The 18,268-nt window shown below is 44.7% G+C and overlaps 1 protein-coding gene across 2 annotated transcripts in view; it reads right to left on the minus strand.

Annotated features, from left to right (window-relative positions):
• Positions 1-5,998: 5,998 nt before the first annotated feature.
• The window catches only part of SSBP1 (single stranded DNA binding protein 1), a 119,952-nt gene continuing 107,682 nt past the window's right edge, over positions 5,999-18,268 (minus strand). For both annotated transcript variants that reach the window (XM_069227970.1, XM_069227971.1), the window contains one exon: positions 5,999-6,297. In XM_069227970.1, the coding sequence (XP_069084071.1) occupies positions 6,257-6,297 (41 nt within the window). In that variant the 3' untranslated portion in view covers positions 5,999-6,256. The remainder of the gene's footprint in view (positions 6,298-18,268) is intronic.

An 18,268-nucleotide genomic window follows, 5' to 3' on the forward strand; every position in this document is an offset into this window, starting at 1 on the left:
GAAGCTGACCGTGTGCCTCCGACCACTGTTTTGCAAGGCACTGTTGTAAGGGCCGCATGTTTAATCTTGCATTTGGGACAATGGCGATGCATGATGCCATCATGCCCAACAGTTTCATTACAAATTTGACTGTGTACTCTTGGTTTGACTGGATTTGTGCCAATACATTGTGGAATGCTTGCACTCTTTGTGGACTTGGGCTTGCAAGTGCTGTTTGCGTATTTAGTGTGGCTCCTAAATTCTGTTGAATTTGCGCAGGTTGCGGGTGGGATTTTTGGTAGTTTATAGAGAACCCTAGAGTGTGTAGGGTTTGTATTACATAATGTGTATGGTTTTGACACTGTGTATTACTGTTGGATTTTATTAGCCAATCGTCCAGATATGGAAAGACATGAATGTGTTGCCTTCTTAGGTAGGCTGCAACTACCGCCAGGCATTTTGTAAATACTCGGGGAGCTATTGTTATCCCGAAGGGTAACACTTTGAACTGGTAATGTTTTCCCTGTATTACAAACCTGAGATATTTTCTGTGTGCTGGATGGATGGGTATGTGAAAATACGCATCCTTGAGGTCTAATGTTGCCATGAAATCTTGCTGTTGTAGCAGTGGGACTACATCCTGTAGTGTTACCATGTGAAAGTGTTCTGATAGGATGTAAAGATTGAGAGTTCTGAGATCTAATATTGGTCTCAAGGTTCCATCTTTTTTAGGAATAAGGAAGTGCAGGGAGTAAGCCCCTGTTCCTGTATGATTTTGTGGTACAAGCTTTATGGCTTGCTTGAGTAATAGTGATTGTACTTCTTCTTGCAACATGGAGATGTGTAGGGATGAGAGTTTGTGTGGTTTTGGAGGTATATCTGGAGGAATTTGTGCCAATTCTATGCAATAACCATTGCGGATAATAGACAATACCCAGTTGTCTGTTGTAATGGGTATCCAATTGTTGTGGAACGTTTGCAGTCTTCCTCCCACAGGTGAGGTGTGACTTGGGAAGAGGTGGAGAGAGTCACTGTTTTGGTTGTGAGGCTTGTTTTGTTGGCTGATATTTTCCCCTGCCTCTGGGGAATTGGCTTTTACAATTTCCTCTAAACCCACCTCATTGGTATTGAGGCTGGAAAGATGATTTGGATTGTGAGGTGGATGCCTCAGGTGTTTGCTCTCTAAAACCACCCTGTATTGAGGTTTCCGAAATGAACCTCTGTATTGCTTTGTATACAGAGCACCCATGGCTTTAGCGGTGTCTGAGCCTTTTTTCATCTTTTCAATGGCCGTATCAACTTCAGGGCCAAAAAGCTGTTTTTCATTGAGTGGCATATTAAGGACAGCCTGCTGAATTTCAGGCTTAAACCCTGACGACCAAAGCCATGCGTGTCTCCGAATAGTAACAGCAGTATTGATTGTCGTAGCTGCTGTGTCTGCTGAATCTAGGGCTGATCTAATTTGGTTGTTAGTATTAGCCTGCCCTTCCTCTACTATTTGCTGTGCCCTTTTTTGTTGGTCTTTGGGGAGATGCTAGATGATATCTTTCATCTCGTCCCAGTGGTCCCTATCATACCTAGCCAATAGTGCTTGGGAGTTGGCTGTCCTCCATTGATTGGCTGCTTGCGATGCTACTCTTTTGCCAGCAGCATCGAATTTCCTGCTCTCCTTGTCCGGTGGTGGTGCATCACCAGATAACTGAGAGTTAGCCCTTTTCCTAGCTGCACTTACAACTACAGAATCAGGAGGCAGTTGTTGAGTCATGAATGCCGGGTCAGAGGGAGGTGGTTTATATTTTTTCTCCACTCTGGGAGTGATGATCCTGGCCTCCACTGGCTCTTGAAATATCTGATGTGCGTGCTTTAACATGCATGGAAGCATGGGAAGGGACTGGTAGGTAGTGATTGTGTGGGATAATGTATTAAAAATAAAATCATCCTCAAAGGGATCGGTGTGCATGGCGACATTGGGTCTGATACCGCCATAGCCAGAACTTGAGTGTATCCAGTGCTATCTTCCAGTGGTGATGGTTTGGAAGGATAGCAGTCTGGGCTGTTATCCGGAAGGGGATCTGGATCATAGAGATCCCATGGATCCACATTGTCCTGTTGTGAATCTACATAATGTACAGGAGACTGTGCAGGTGTAGGAGTAGTAGATGGAGAGACAGGTAGGTGAGGAGAATGAGGAGGTGAAAATTGTGGAGGGGAGATTTTTGCTTAGGCACTGGTACTTTAGCTGGTGGCTGATCAGTGTCCAATTGCTCTTGAAAGGCCAGCTTCCTCTTAGTCCTCAGAGGAGGTGCAGTTATGATCTTGCCAGTGTTTTATGAATGTGAATTCTGGCCTGCCTTTCATCAATGACTTCCACTTGTGTGAGTTCCTCCCAAAATGTATGGCTTTCTTTAAGTGGTTTCAAAAGTCCATGCTCCTCTGTGTAACTGGGTCTTTTTAGCTCCGAAGCCGGTTTTCTCGTGATCGAAGGCCATGAGTGGATGTTCGCCTTGGCTCTGAAAGCGATTTTCGAAGCTTCGACTCGAAGGGTCAGTGTTTGCCTGTTTCGCAGCCAGTGCTTCGGCTCGAGTCCGAAGGCTTCGGTGGCGTGGCCTTTCTCTGTGCCGAAGTTGCTGCTTGGTCACCGGAGGTCTTTTTGCGGGTCGAGCCATGGCCTTCTGGCAGTGGCGTTCCCGAGGCCTTATGTTTGGGCTTGGATTGGGCAGGGGCAGGCGTACTCACGTGCTGTCCCGCCGTGACCAGTCTGTCCTCCTCGGATTCCTCCTCGGAATCAGACCCTCAGACGGAGACTGCGGTGTGCATGATCTCCTCTTCCTCTATGTCAAGACGTTCGGTGCTTTTCGACGCCATTTCCAACCTTCGTGCTCTTCTGTCTCGTAGAGTCTTCTTCGAACGGAAGGATCTGCAGGCCTAACAAGTATCCTCTCAATGGTCTGGAGAGAGAGACAGATTACAGATGAGATGTTGGTATGTATATGGAAACTTGGCATGGCACCGAGGACAGAAGCGAAATGGGGTCCGGTCCATGCAGCTTCCATGGTGTTGGCCCGACCAGGCCAGAGTTTGGCACGGGTGCCCCGAAGGGCGAGTAAAGAAGTTGGATCCGACCGTACCGAAGTTTAAATAGGGGTGATACGCGATCAAAACAATACCGACGAATTAAAGAGTTTTTAGAACTTTTCCGACTCTAACTACCGGAGCGAAAAGGAACACGTCCGAACCCGATTGCGGAAAGAAAACAATCTAACATGGAGTCGATGCCCATGCGCAATGGAGCCGAAAAGGAGTCACCACTCGATCCGGTGACTCGAAAACACTTCTTCGAAGAAAAACAACTTGTAACACTCCGAGCCCAACACTAAATGGCAGGACTATGCATAGCATGTGTATCTGCAGCTACACATGCCATAGAAGAGAGAGTGTGTATGAGAGAGTGTGTGTATGAGAGAGTGTGAGTGTGAGAGAGTGTGAGTGTGAGAGAGTGTGTGAGTGTGTGTGTTTTTTTTTACCACCAGTCAGTTCAAACACAGCACGCTAATTACCAGTGCCGATTCCCAGAGCCCGGCCATCCTCTGTTTAAATCGCTGTATCCAAAAGTTTACGAAATCGCACTCCAGGAAAAAACTGATTTCTATTTCTTTATTTTCACCACACAAGTACACCTTAAAGCGTTTCGACTACAAGAGTCTTGATCACGGCATGCATTTCCTGGTTCTTGATTCAATTGCTCCAGATGTTCGGGGAGGAAATAGAGAACAGAAATTGAGAATCCTAGAATCCCGGTATATTTTGGACTTTAATACATTGTACCCGGAGGGTCGGAACTTGAGTGAAGAACTAAGTGTTAATATTGTATAAAGAGTGCAATAGGCAATTGTCTCTAGTTTCCTATACGGAAAATATGATATCCATGTTTTAATATGTTAATTTTATATTTTTTAGGTTGTCACATGGTTATTGGCACTTAAGACATAAATGGGCACTGCAGTCTTGATGTGATTACATGGGACTATACAATTCCATCCATTTATAGCACCCTATGGTGTAACTGTATATGACTATATAAAATTACTTACATGCTGTATGAGTGCATAGATTACGTGGAGTATTGAGAAGATAAAATATATTTGCAAACCCATCTGAATTATGCCCACTTGGGCTTGACTGAATATTATTAACACTACCTGTCAAAGTAGAATGTTGTGCTAAGATAATGGGTAGTTGTGATCATGCATCTCATACCAAATTAATTTGTATATTGGATTCTGTATTTATTTGAATTGATGGACCTTTTAATATTAGATTGTATATAAGGTGCAGTCATATAATGTATGGTCCTCTGTGTATTATGCCGTTGTGATAGGAATATTGACAGTTGAATAAGATGATGAATTCTGGTTATACCCAATAGTGACTAGAAAGGAATTTAATTACAAATAAGAGGCTGTACAATATTGATATTATTTAACAGTTGGTGCTACAGTATTCAAATCGAATGATACATGAATGCCATGCATTTTATAAGTATTCATACAACATTTCAAGGTGGCGACCGTTTTACAATCAATGTAAAAGGATGGGAATTGTTATGTCTGTTTTCGGTTTCACTTTTTTGATTTTCAACTGTGTGGTTAGGTTAAAAGGAAGAGAATGTTCGGTGCCCCGTACCGTGATCAATGCTACGGCCGAAACGCTTTGGGTGTAAACCATCTGCGATATTAAACCTGAATTTCGCGAATGCATATACAAGTATCCGAGACTTCTTTTAAAGAAGAGTTGTTGCATGAGATATATATATATATATATATATATATATATATATATATATATATATATATATAGATAGATATAGATATATATATATATCTCCTTAGCCCCCCTGGAGAACTATGATTACAAGTAAATTTTCCTTTTTTGTACACTGGGTGGCCTCTTTAACCTGAAACTTGCCTTGAAGCTCTATTATGCTTTTCAACACATCCCAGTATCTTCTCCTCTGTCACCAGTTTTCACTCATTAGGAATAGAAAAGTTGCAGAAAACCTAGTAACTCTGGCACTCTACGCCAGTAATTAACCATTTTAGCGTTTCCTCTTCTTACGGAGGCCAATCTTCAGCTGAACTTTAACTTCAGGGCAACGAACCTGTGTAGAAAACATAACTTAAATGGAGGGTGGTGCACGCATAGCACCCTAGAGGTAGGGTAAAAAGGTTTGAGGCTGGTCATGCAAGTGTGATGTGCATGTCCAGAACTGGCAGTTGAGCTACAATTATATTTAACAACACAATGCAAGTAATTGTTCAACATATGTCTTTCTATCTCACTTTAGAGAGAAAGAGAGGTGTATTATTCCCTTTATACACACTCTCAGCGCTATATATATATTACACACACACACACCTTTCATTCATGTTTGGGCCCTTTCAACCACCAACCTCCTATACATACCTGTAGCTGGTCCACCTTATATCACCCACGTCGCTCACAATATGGATAATGGACAGTTTACATTAGCCCCCTCACTTGCCTCTTGTAGACTGGGGCAATTGGTTATCGCCATCTAACTCAAACGCCTGGTACTACAACATCATATCCCATAGCTTTTATTCACACTGCTGACTCGTAGCATCTTCGTTCCTCGCACTGCTGACTGAGATTGGAACTTACTCTTGGCAGAGTCTGACTGAGCCTTGACATCGGTTCATGGCACTAGAGCATTCTTTTTCCATCTGAGCCACTCTCAAGTTGATGGAAGAGCAGATACTTACTTCTGGTGTGCCCCCACCTTTCTCTCACAGAGTGCTGTACTTACTATCCGAGTTACTCGAACTCCTGGTATTGGGGGGTTTGTCTCTGCTTAACTCATACTTCTAAGACGAGCAGTCTCCACGGTCCCTTCTCTAATACTTTCAATTGCTGGAAAGGTTTGAGAAGCAAGGTACATACATTTAAAAAATTGTTCAAGGATATACTCAAAATATAATTTCAATTCTTACAATCTGGCTTTCATATAAAACTATGTTTTAATTTTTTGACCAAAACAATTAGAGGTTTTAGAACTATCTCTGTACAAGGAAACTAAAAAGAAAACAAATCCTTTGCCACCAAGACTGAGGAGCCTCCACAAACACTGAGCCCCAGACACTTTTCTGGACTGCCCTGGAGATTCTCCATCACAGATCAATGTTTTCTCTCACAGGCTCGGACTGCCATCACACCGTCTTTGGCTCGTCACCCAATATCTCCCAACACAAGACTGGAATCACACCTTCTCCCGCACATCAGTCAGGAAGATGATGTTATCTGCAACAAAATAGAAACGTAGACCTTTTGTTACGTTCCAGTACAAATTTGTTATTGTTGTTTGTACAATGCATGCCTCTCATTCTACTGGTGTTTTAGAACTGCTGTGGTCTGAAAGGTGGGCTTCCACTGTCAGGAGAGATTTGACACCGAGCTCTGGGGAACATGGCAACTGGATTTTCAGAAGGTGCACACTTGTGTTGAACAAGTGTGGGTTTTCAAGAGTATTGAAGTTGAAAATGTGACTGTTTGTACAACGCGTTCTTTCAAAGCCTCATCAACCATTTCAATTCTTATTGAGGTGCTTCATCCCTATTAAATTCCCCCAATCATGTGTGTGTATATGTATGTGTGCGTGTGTGTATATATATATATATATATATATATATATATATATATATATATATATATCTTTTGATAATCTTTTACAATTGAAAAATCAAGGCTCAACTGCTCATTTCTTTGAACCACCATCAAAAAAATGGGAGGCCAGACAGAAACAGAAGTGAGAACAAAACTGAGCATCAAGATATGAACTGATGGCATATCCTACAAAAAACATGCTTGTAGCCTGGGCTTTCTGCACAGTTATCTATTGGGACCTCCCTCACCTGGACATGGATGATGATTACTATAAGACAATGGCTGAATGATACGTCCAAAGCAGACCTTGTGTTGCTTTGCAGGTCATAATTTAACTGGTAGCCCCTCTTGGCTTCAAATCAGATTTGGAACAAAGTAAGTGAGACAGGCAAAGAGCTGAAATATTTTTCTTCCTCTTTAAAAGTACCTTCTGAACTTTCCTGCTTGGACAGGACCACCTACCAATCTTATGGATACGATATCTCTAGCCAACACGGCCCTTCCAAGATAGGACATCTCAGACTGTACCCAGCAAGGAGTCTCCTAGTTGCCTGGAATTCCTTGACAGCGATTTGTCCAATATAGTTAACACCAGCCAGCACTCGGAAGAGGCTGTAAAGTGACATGTTCTTGCACTATACACAAAGCTATAAATAAATAGGGTTCAGAATGATCACCATGAGGCTAGCCACCTTTCAAATGTCTCCCATCTCCATCCAACAGACCTACGGCACACATTCCAGAAAACTGGAAAGATTTAAGACATTACTATTTCCAATTTTCTCTGCATTATATGTTGGGAATTTATAATTTCCTTTTGTTCCTATGACTGATATTTCATTTTAACCCAATACGTGTTCAGATACGATAGGATTACATAGACAGTACTGCAACGATGTCAATCTATGGTTCCAAATTTTATCTCCACACCGACCAAGTTTTCTCCACTATGAGGAGGGAAGCGTGCCTCAATGCTGCTGCCGCTCTGTACCTCTTCTGCACGAGGATAGACTGCTGTACCTCCTCGCTGTATGAAAGAAACGTGTACGTCTGCGGTATGTGTTGTATCACTTTTTCCCTTACACTTGCAGGATGTACAGTGTACCTCGCTGCTGTTCCTCTTAGTGAGTCTGGGCCTTCTTTGAAGGAAGCTTGCTGTGCAGGCGTCTGTGAGGGAAGCTTGCACTGCTGTAGTCTTTCCTATACTCGTTTTGTGAATTGAGTGTAGACTGAACTTCTGATGTTTGAGATGCAATTGCTCTTGCAAGAAAGCTTTAAATGTTGCCGCCCATGCTACACGTCAGTTGAGCTAGTAAGTGTGCACTTCTAATTCTTGGAACAGGCCTGGTGAACGCGGCTTGTATGAGAAACTTGCACTGCTGCTGTCTGGCTGTACATCATCTGCGTTGAAAAGAACCTTAAATCTCTGCTCGATACACTGTAGCTGTTCCCTGTGTGAGGGAAACGGGGGGGGGCGTTAATGATAAAAAAAAAAGGCAAAAATATTGGCTTTGGCAAGACTTGCTTTGTTTTGGGCGATAGTCCTATGCAATACCCACACTCCGTATAACAAAGGCCACGCCACAGTACAATTCTAACTCAAGATCTGGGACATTTTTTAAACTTAAGTTCTCAAATGTTTTGCCATTTTGCAATTTAGCATTGTCGGTGACTGCTAGCCTGAGAGAGATGCTGAACTAAAACAAGCATTTGCAATGCAAAGGGTCTCGTATTTCGTCAAATTCGAGCTATTAGCGTTGTAAACTCGTAACCAGACTTTTCTTGCCACATTAAATGAAAAAAAAAAAAGCAAGCCCATGAACCAATGTAAGGGATAAACGTGACATGGGCGTGGTTAGGAGCCCAAGAGAGATTACATTAGGGGACGGGGCGATTTGCGCTCGCCCCTAAAAAAACATCTCTAAATCGCTGAGTAAGCATGCATAGAGATTACGTGAATGGGCTCTGTTTTCCTAGGAACAAACCACTCTTTTTATAGGTGTTTTCTAGGCATCCAATACCGTACTTTAACCGCTGGCCTTCATCACGGCCTCCACTTCTGAGGAGAACCATGAACAAGTGAGCTAGGTGATCGCACTTAGTGGCTGCTAACAAGAGTGAAAAAGACGGATTTATGGAGCGGGCGGCCGCATGGCACACCCTGCTTTGCCAAGGCTGGAGGAAAGTCTTGCCCAGGACGTGAAATCGCTCCTTGTCCACAAAGGTCGCCGAGTGGAAATGAAGCCAGTGTTTGTTAATCTCCCACAAAGGCGTCGTTATTCTCACGTCATACGGACTGGGGGTTATTTCACACTCTGCCTCGCCACTGGAGCCCCTCGGGACACACCGGGCCCTTCTGGAAACCTTCTGCGGAGATTATTCTGATGCTAACATGAATACTGGGCCAAAAAACAGATGCTCATGCCCAATATTCGTTCGTGTGTGGGCACGTGCCCTCCCTGTCCCATACAGCGGAGAGGATACATTTAAGTTTCATGAGTTTTTCCAAACTCTCGCGCCCTTCGGGAAAATACCCCCCCCAACCCCCGACACACACACACAATTTTAGGGCTCTGCCGAGACCCTCGCATCCCGTTAAAAAACAGTCACTCATTCTTGTTTTATATTATTATATTGAGTAATATGTAGTTACCTAACCGAATATGTCCTTACTTCTAAACTTTACTCGGGTTGCCTGGAAAACTTAACTGCGCGGAGTGCTACCACATATATTTCACGTCTGTTGTGGCAGATGAGGACTGTTTTTGGAGTTCCTTGCAACTGATGAACATTACTTCCGGTGATGGGGAGGTTTGTAGTTCTGCTCCCGCCCAATAAACATTATAACCGAGGCACTTCTGATGAGGGCAGGTTGTGCGGTCATCATACGAGCGCCATGACTGTGCTGTAGTCAGTTTTTCGTTATTGTTAATGCAGTTTCCCGCGACTTCGTGCAGGTATTCTGCCGTTTCCTCATCATGCACCTAACTCCTACCCCTCGCCTTTCTTATCCAATCGCGTTCCCATGGCCAGCAGCAGAAGAGAGAGGCCCGAGATGCCTTTTGCAAGGTATTCAATATCCCTCAACCTCTGCACATGCGTGTGTGGTGCAATAAATGTACTCTCGGCTCCTCAACAAACTATGAGCTCCTGAAAAAGGAAAACCGTGACATTCTCATGCACACCTCTCCACACATCCACCAGGCCACTGTGGATAAGAAGCTTCTGAACCGGAAATGACAGTGCTCATCTCAGCTGGCTGGTCTGAACCCCTATTTTGTCTCCTCCATCACTAAGCTGAAGTCCCCTCTCCATTATCAGCCTGGCACTGGGCAATTCAAGTGTCAGAGCTCCTAGCTTTGTGCAGTCGCAGGCCCAACATTTTCCCACCCAGTGTCCCTGTGGCTGTAGGGCAGTAACCCCCTGGGGGTCTGGGCCACCCAATCCTTATCCAAGGTGGAGGTGGCTGCTTTACTATCAAGTATCTCAACTAACCAACAACCCGTTATAGAAGCAATGAGGCTAGGTGGTCTCTATCTACCTACACCTATTTTTTTTTTTTTACTTTTTATTTACCATTGTGCATATCAAAACATTAAGAGAAAACAAAGAGGAGGGATAAGGAGTCAGGAAAACGTGCAACAGCCCACTCTGGTGGAGGTTGCAATGACCACAATAACCAAAGCATTTCAGTGTAAGGACTATTCACACAATAACATCACAATTGCATAGAGGGAGACATGTCAATAAAAACCGTCAAAACAGCAGGTACTCACAAAAAAGCACTTAAGCTCTATTCTGGAGTATACAGTATATCAAGGGGCGAGAGGGTACGTGTGGTCTAATACCAGGGTGCACTTTTCAAATGTCTGTTCGGTCAGCTTCTTGTTGCGCAAGGTGTTTGTAGGCGAAACGGTTGCCAAATGTCTTTCGGGCGAGACGGAGGAGGCAATAGAGAGGCCTAGATCTCACTAGTAGTATCACAGGAAGTGAGGCTCTTGAGCCAATCAGCCACAGTCGGGCAGCGCCCGCCTCCCCAGCGTAGAGTGAGCTAGTGCGGTGAATCTGCGGCCTCCCCTCGGAATATTGCACACATAACCTAACGGGGCGAGGAGGGGTTCAGGGGTGAGAGAGAGCGCCACCATGGAAGAGAGCTGCATGAAAACAGCCACCCAGAACTCCCCAATATGGGCACATGTCCATGTGCGAAATGAGGACATTTGGGATATGCAGACGACCTGCTGGGGTCAATCCTGTATCAGTTTGTTTGGTTTGTTGACAGCAGTAATTCCAACTTTTGTCTGTTAAAGGACGCTGCAATTCTGTCTCCCATAGGCCACGGATACATCCATCATCGGCTGGTAGTAGGGTCAGGAAGGTATGACAGTTTACAAATAAGATGTCTACCGTTCGAGTCTTCGATCAGTGCAGTTAGTGGGGTCAATTCCTCAGGAGCAAGTGGATAAGAGGGCATCTGGGCGCGCAATACACTGTAAATGCATTGCATTACAAAATGATCCAATGGAGTCGCTGAAGTAAAGCGCACATCGCTAGAGTGGGTGAAGACATGGCCATCAGGAAAAAAAGGTCTCCAAACGTGCAGTGCGTGTTTCCTCAGTGGTTTTTAACAAGACGTTCCAGTGTAGGAGGTAGCCATTGATTATCTGCAAGAGGTACCAATGGGGAGTATAGAAGATTTCCACCCAGGCACTTGAATAGTTTCCACCAGGCCCAACAGGTGGTAGAGAGAGTCTGAATATCTGTGGGGTCCAGGGGGATATCTCGCCTGGTCGCGTTCAGGTTTATTATATGTAAGGCGTGCGTCTCTGTGGTACCAATGATGCACATATTGACACCGTGCAACTAGGTAATAAAGTCAGAGATGAGGTACCCCAAACTCGCCACGCTCCAAGGGGAGCACTAGGGTATCCAAACGTACTTGCCGTCTACTGCCTGCTCAAACTAACCTGAGGCATAGGCTCCGAAGTGTGGTAAAGAGAACATTAGTTAAGGGGATTGGGATGTTGAGGAACAGATATAAAAACTGCAGGAGGACCACCATTTTAATTATGGCTATATGGCCTACTATGGAGAGTGGCAGACAAATCCATCCCTCATCTGTGCTGTCGGTCGGTCAACTGCCAGGCCATTCAGCCAGATGACCTGTTCTTTGTTGCAGTGTACGTGAATGCCCAAGCATCTGACTGCGTCTTCACACCACTTTCAGCGGTATTCGCACTCCCCCGGTGTTGTTGCACCCGTCACAGGAACTGTTCAGATTTTTCCCAGTTTATTTGAAGACTGGAATAGCGGCCAAATCTGAAGATCTCTCGGACGATGGGGTTAAGATTAACCGCAAGATGTCAGACAAACATCAAAATATAAAGAGAGAAGTAGAGGTCCCGTTGTGAACTGTACCTTGGTGGAGGTGTTTTTCTTGTAAATGCCGAACTAGCGGGATCATGGCCATTATAAATAATATCAGGGACAGGGACACCCCTGCCTTCTCCCCCTAGCTATTATAAAATTTGAGCCACCTGTTGAGAATAAATACCCATAATATAGGAGATAAACCCTCTGGGGAGGCCCAACTTCTGAAGTGTAGCTAGCAAAAAAAAGGCCACTTTAGGGAATCAAAAGCCGTCTACGCATCTAGGAGTGCCACCGCCGCCGGAATTTTAGGAGAATTCAGGACAGAGAATAAGGTACTTAGATTTAAAGATGTGGAACGGTGAAGAACAAACCCTGACTGCAAAAGTGAGATAATGGTTTCTAGCAAGAGGGAAAGCCGGGATGCAATTATTTTGGCCAGAATTTTATTATCAAAATTTAACAATGAGATTGGCCTGTAGGATTGGCAGTGTAGTCGGTCTTTACCAGGTTTGGCAATGAGTGTGATCACATCTTCTCGAAGGGTGGGGGGGGGGGTAGGACCACTGCTTCAAGTGACTCATGCCCCAGATATAGGACTTGAATCCCTCCCACAGACTGGCCTGCAATTTCACCGATCCAGCATTAAGTTCAAAGAATTCAACTGAGGATATGCAAAGCTCTTCATGGAAAACATTGTCATGAAGGGCATTGCAAGGGAAGAGCCAGCCCAGCACAAGTGCCTCTCTCAAAAGGACACAACACAGTGTGGAGCGTGGTCTGACTGGGTGCTTTGGGAGGGAGGGAGGGGTTTACGTCTCTCAGTCAGGGAAGGGTCATCAATGACAGTAGCCAAAAGTCTAAGCCTAAGCAACAGCCAGGAATTATGCTGTGCAGAGTAGAACAAATGTCCCGGATCTATAGCATGGAAATAGTGCCATGCATCCCGAAGGGAGTGATCACCACAGATGTCTTACTATAGGGTGCCGCGAGGTGGAGTCTAATAAAGGATTTAGGCAGATATTAAGGTCGTCTCCTAGTATAATGTGATCTACTTCAGCCAACTCCACCACCAATTGAAGTTCCCGAAAAAAGTGTGGCCCATCTACATTTGAGGCGTATACACTGATTAACAAAACATTATGACCAGCAGCCCTGTGAACACTATGTACCTGCCACCTGTGTCAGTGTAACTGACCCTATGAGTGAAGGGGACTGATCAGTGTATTAGTATGCAGACCCCAGGAGTGCGTGTGCTGTATGCAGAAAAGTATCAGTGTGGGCCCCAGGAAGAGGCAAATGTTTGTGGCGCACCAGGGGCAAGGTGGGTCTCTTGCAAGAAAGCTATTTTGACCATATGGCGGATGAGGTATTGCAGTACCTGTTTTCCTTTACAGGAGTTATTAATGCCCCTGATGTTCCATGTCCAACCAGTGGGTTGGTTATATTATGTGACATGACTATAGAGCACTAGAATGTAGTAGTAGACAACTGATTGCCAGTGTGGCAAGTCCTTCTATCTACTCAAGGAGACAAACTTATGAAACTTAGGAAAAAAAACTCCCCGCCTTATACCCACCATCCACACCAGACCCAAAAATGCCCAGTGAATGCCCATAATTCAAAACTAACAATACAATACCTACAATACTAATTAAGGAGTTAAACGGTGCTCGCCACAGGGGGTGAGCGACCCTGCAGTCTCTGGTCCCCCATTTGAGTGTGTGAGGAAAAAAAAATAATAATAAAGAGGAAAGTATGGAAGCATATGCAAAGGCCTGCAGGTACTAATAAACATATACAACCATTGGGAGTCATGAAGCACAATTTGACACCCAGCCGCCAACCCCCACCCAGTAATCAAGGACACAAGTTTATGGTGGCGAGAGCCAATCAGTCAGGCGGGTACAGGTCTGAACTGTTCATGACATGTAGGTCTGGGGGTGATGGCTCCAGTGTGCCGCACCGATGGGATGAAGGATCTTTGGCATATTACTTGCAAAAGGCAAGGGCATCTGCTGGGATGTCAAAGAGCAGTGCCTTGCCATTGAGGTTGATGCGTAATTTGGCTGGGTATAACATGCCATATTTTAGACCCAAACGGCAGAGCATGGTTTTAACTTCGGAATGCTTGCAGCGTGCCTTCTGGACACTCAAGGTAAAGTCCAGAAAAAAGCAGAGGTTGGAGCCTTGGTATTGCACCTGACCTGCCCCTGAGCAAGCCAGAGTGCATTATCACAGTCCCTAAAGTATAATAAGCAGGCTATTAGAGGACGTGGTGGGGGCCCCAGGAGGGGACAGTGGACCCAGAGAGTGATGAGCGATGAGCACACTCCACCACCAAGGTAGTGGTAAAGTGCTCACAGCCGAATAACTCCATCAGGAGACGCTCCACAAATTAGTATAATCTTGCCGGTGGCCGTGGATTCCGCAATGCCAACTATCTGCAGGTTGTTGCGGTGTGATCTTACCTCCAAGTCCTCATTTTTTATGGCACCCGTTTTGATGAGGCGTTCCAGTTTTTCTATTCGCTTAGCCATCTTGACCGCACTGTCAAGTGTCGAGAGATGTTCCTCAGCACCGTCTAAGAGGACCTGATGCCTATCCAGACGCTCCCCCATGCCGTTCAGTCTACCCGTAAGAGGGTTGAAGCGCATGTCCATGGCTTGGAATCCAGAGCGTATTTCCCCCATGAGGGCTGCAGTGGTGGTTTGTCCCTAACGAGCTGATGGGCCCATCACTTGCTCAGCCATTTCAGCAGGAGTCTCAGTTCTGGCTGGATCTGTACGTCCCATTCTGCACCGTTTACAGGCAAGGCAGGTATGCAACAGTCCGAGGTCAGTGCCAACAGACATAGGCGGAGAGTCAGAGTATGCAAGCAGGTATCATGTGAAGGCCGCGTACGAGTATGGAGAAAGGGGGGAGGCACCCGTAGCAACAGGGACAAACAGCCAGGGCCGGGGTCCTGATCAATCAGCAAATTTCCGTCGCTCCGCAGGGTGAGACATGTAGAGTCAAGCGACGGGGCCCCCTGGGGGATTTTTGTAGTGGCATTTATATTTCAGGTCCAGTTGTCTGGGAGGCAGCGAACCACCAAGCAGGGGCCCCCACAGATAAGGGCCTGTCTAGGAGGTCGAGTGGGGGCACACCAGAGAGCCGGGGGTGGGGCGAGAGTAATGGATGGCAATCACCCGTTTAAGTACTGGGAGAGAGCGTGTTGTCTCCCAGGGCCCAGCAAGGGGCATTGCTGGCAAGAAGCATGGTGGCATTGCTGGGAAGAAGCAGCACAGTCCGTTGTAATATGTTATGCATTTCAATTGTATTTAAAAGGCTCGTTGTATTTAATGTATATTCAAAATTTCTGTTCTCTCTCACGTGCATGGTTTCCTTTTAACTTTGTGTTCTCGATCTAGGCAGCATGGCCCGACAATCCGTGTTCAAGGTTCTGAAGGCTTTAGTTGGCGTCAGACCCTCGGATCGGATGGTCGTGCTCCTGCTGTCGTGGGTCCCTTTCCTACGAATAAACCTACTTCTGCTAAAGAAACACTTTCAGTGTTTTGGGCGTGTTCTTTCCCACTTCACATTTTGGTACCAGGAGTGGGGTACAAAAAAAAAAAAAAAAAAAAAAACGTCGTGCCTGGGACCCACCGACCTATAAGTGCTATCCCGGAGATTTTTTGTGGAGCCGAGCGTAAAGGCGGTCGCATCTCAGAGGATTTCTGGAACCGTGGGCAGACTATTACCGGATTAAATTTTGTTGTTTTTTATCCAGTGAGCCATCGTGGACGGAACGCGGACACCTACCGGATTCTGGCTGTTTGAAGCTGTTGCAGTTGCAGGATACAGTGAACTCAGGTTTCTGTGTGGGCACGTCATCGCTGCGCGCGATCTTCTTTTTAAAAAAAAAAAAAAAAACCTGCGCGCGTCTTGGCACCAGCGCGTCTCGGCACTAAAACATTTTAGGAGAACGTGCCGTCGCACATCATTGTTCCCCAACGACTAGGCTGCAACAGAACAAAGCATCATGGCAACAGCGCATTATCTCTACACTCTGAGTCATAAACTCAGAAGACGACGCTGTTATAGCAACAACGCTTTATTTCCGCGTATTGTGTCATTTCGCCTGGAGGCTACCCAGGCTGTTTATATTGTGAAAGGTTACTTGTTTTCTGATATTGTATTGCCGTTTGTGCTCTTTGCTAAAGGGGAAGTTTAACTTTTCTTTTTACCTACTGCTGGCACGTAAGAAGTTTATTTTTACTTTGCTGAGGACAAGATGTTACTTTAATTTTGTCGCTTGTGTCCTGAATTTATTGTTTAGACAACAATAGCTCTAATTATCTCTGTACCTGAAATTGTTTCCACAGTCCACTTTGGGGCCATTTACAAATTTCTTAGTTTGTTGCCTTTTGTCCAGTGGCTCAACTGTTGTCATATGTGGATCTTGCACGCTAGTGTTTTAGTTTAAGCATATTTTTCTTGCCATGGCATCCTATCAAAATGTTGTCCAACCTCCGTCCTTTCTACAAAAAAATGGGAAACCAGAGTTAAAGTGGTCCGAGTGGTTAAGGATATTTGAGAACTATCTCGTAGCCATTGATGCACATGCATTTTCCCCTGCAAGGAAAATGGCCCTGTTGTTTAATCACCTGGGGGTAGCAGGGCAACGCGTCTTTGACAATTTGCCACCTGTGCCTCCTCCCCTTTCCGATGGTATGTTATGGAATGAGTATGAAGAGGGAAAAGCTAGGATGATGAAACAGTATGTGGATGAGTCCAGTGTTTTATTGGAGAGATTCAACTTTGCCATGTGCAAACAGGCTGCTGATGAGTCAGTTGAGGAGTATGAGGCTACATTGCGTGTCCTCGCAGCCAAATGTGATTTTGGTGCCAATGTTGATCTACATATCAGAGATCAGTTTGTTTTCTACTGTTTTTAAAATAAAATACAGGAACGCCCTCCAGCGTGACGCAACCCGACCTTAGTGGAGACCATAGACATTGTGAAAAGCATTGAAAGATCCATTGTACCTTCCAAAGCTCTATCCAGTCTTAATCATCACATGGGAGTTAGCTCGGTAGTAGAGGAAGATTCTGTCTGCACGGTGTTTGACAAATCCCAGAAAACTAAGAGAAATTTCAGTCAGAATACGAGCATGCCTGTCTGTTTTAGATGTGGGTCTTATAATCATTTGGGCAATTGCTCATACTGTCCTGCTCTGAACAAAAAATGTTTGAAATGTAAAAAAGTTGGTCATTTCTAAAAAGTATGCAGAATGGGTAAATTTAAGTCAAGTTTAGGTACCAATACTTCCAAAATACGTGTCAGTAATGTATATACTACAGAACCTGAGAATGATATTCCTGAATGCATGAACAGACTTTCTAATGTTGTGTTAACTGTTGGTATACACAAGGATCAGAGTGTTAACGAGGGGAAGATCAAAGGACCCCTTTGTGAGGCGTGTATAGGTGAGAAGCAACTAATGATCATAGCAGACTCTGGTGCTCCTGTGACCATAATTGCTGACAGGACTTATTATGCGTTATGGCCAGATCCACCTAAGTTGCAGAGTCCTGACATTAATCCAAAGGCTTTTGGTGATCAGGATATAGACTTATTGGGGTATTTGTAGTCAAATTTATCTATTTTAGGAAGATTAGTAAATACCAAAATCTATGTGGCTGTCAAGGGTAGAGATATTGTTGGTTGGAGGGATTTAGCTAAGCTTGGTATTATACTACGCCCGGGTCATTGTACACCCATTACGTTAGCTAACTTGTCTACGAGTTCCACTTCTGTTTTGTCGGTGGTGTCTTCTGAGTCAGTTTTCTGTGATCTTGAACTCAAATTTCCGAAAGTATTTCAGGACAAGGTTGGAAACGTAAAAGGGTTTGAACATAATATTAAGTTGAAGAAAGATGGTTTACCTGTAGTTCACAAAGTCAGGCCAGTACCCTTAAGCATTAGGGAAAAGTTGAAGGAGCTATTGGACAAATTAATGTTTGAAGGCATAATTACTCCTACAGATTCTTCTGAGTGGGTTTCACCCATTGTTCTCACTAAGAAAAGATCAGGGGACTTGAGATTATGTGCTGATTTGAGGTCACTCAATAAAAATATATTAGTAGATTGTCATCCTCTCCCTCACATACAGAAGCTCATTGCTAGCATAGGGAACTCAAAGTATTTTTCTACCATTGACCTACATTCAGCATTTCATCAGATACCTTTAAG

The sequence above is a fragment of the Pleurodeles waltl genome, chromosome 4_1, assembly GCF_031143425.1.
Source record: "Pleurodeles waltl isolate 20211129_DDA chromosome 4_1, aPleWal1.hap1.20221129, whole genome shotgun sequence".
NCBI lineage: Eukaryota > Metazoa > Chordata > Amphibia > Caudata > Salamandridae > Pleurodeles > Pleurodeles waltl.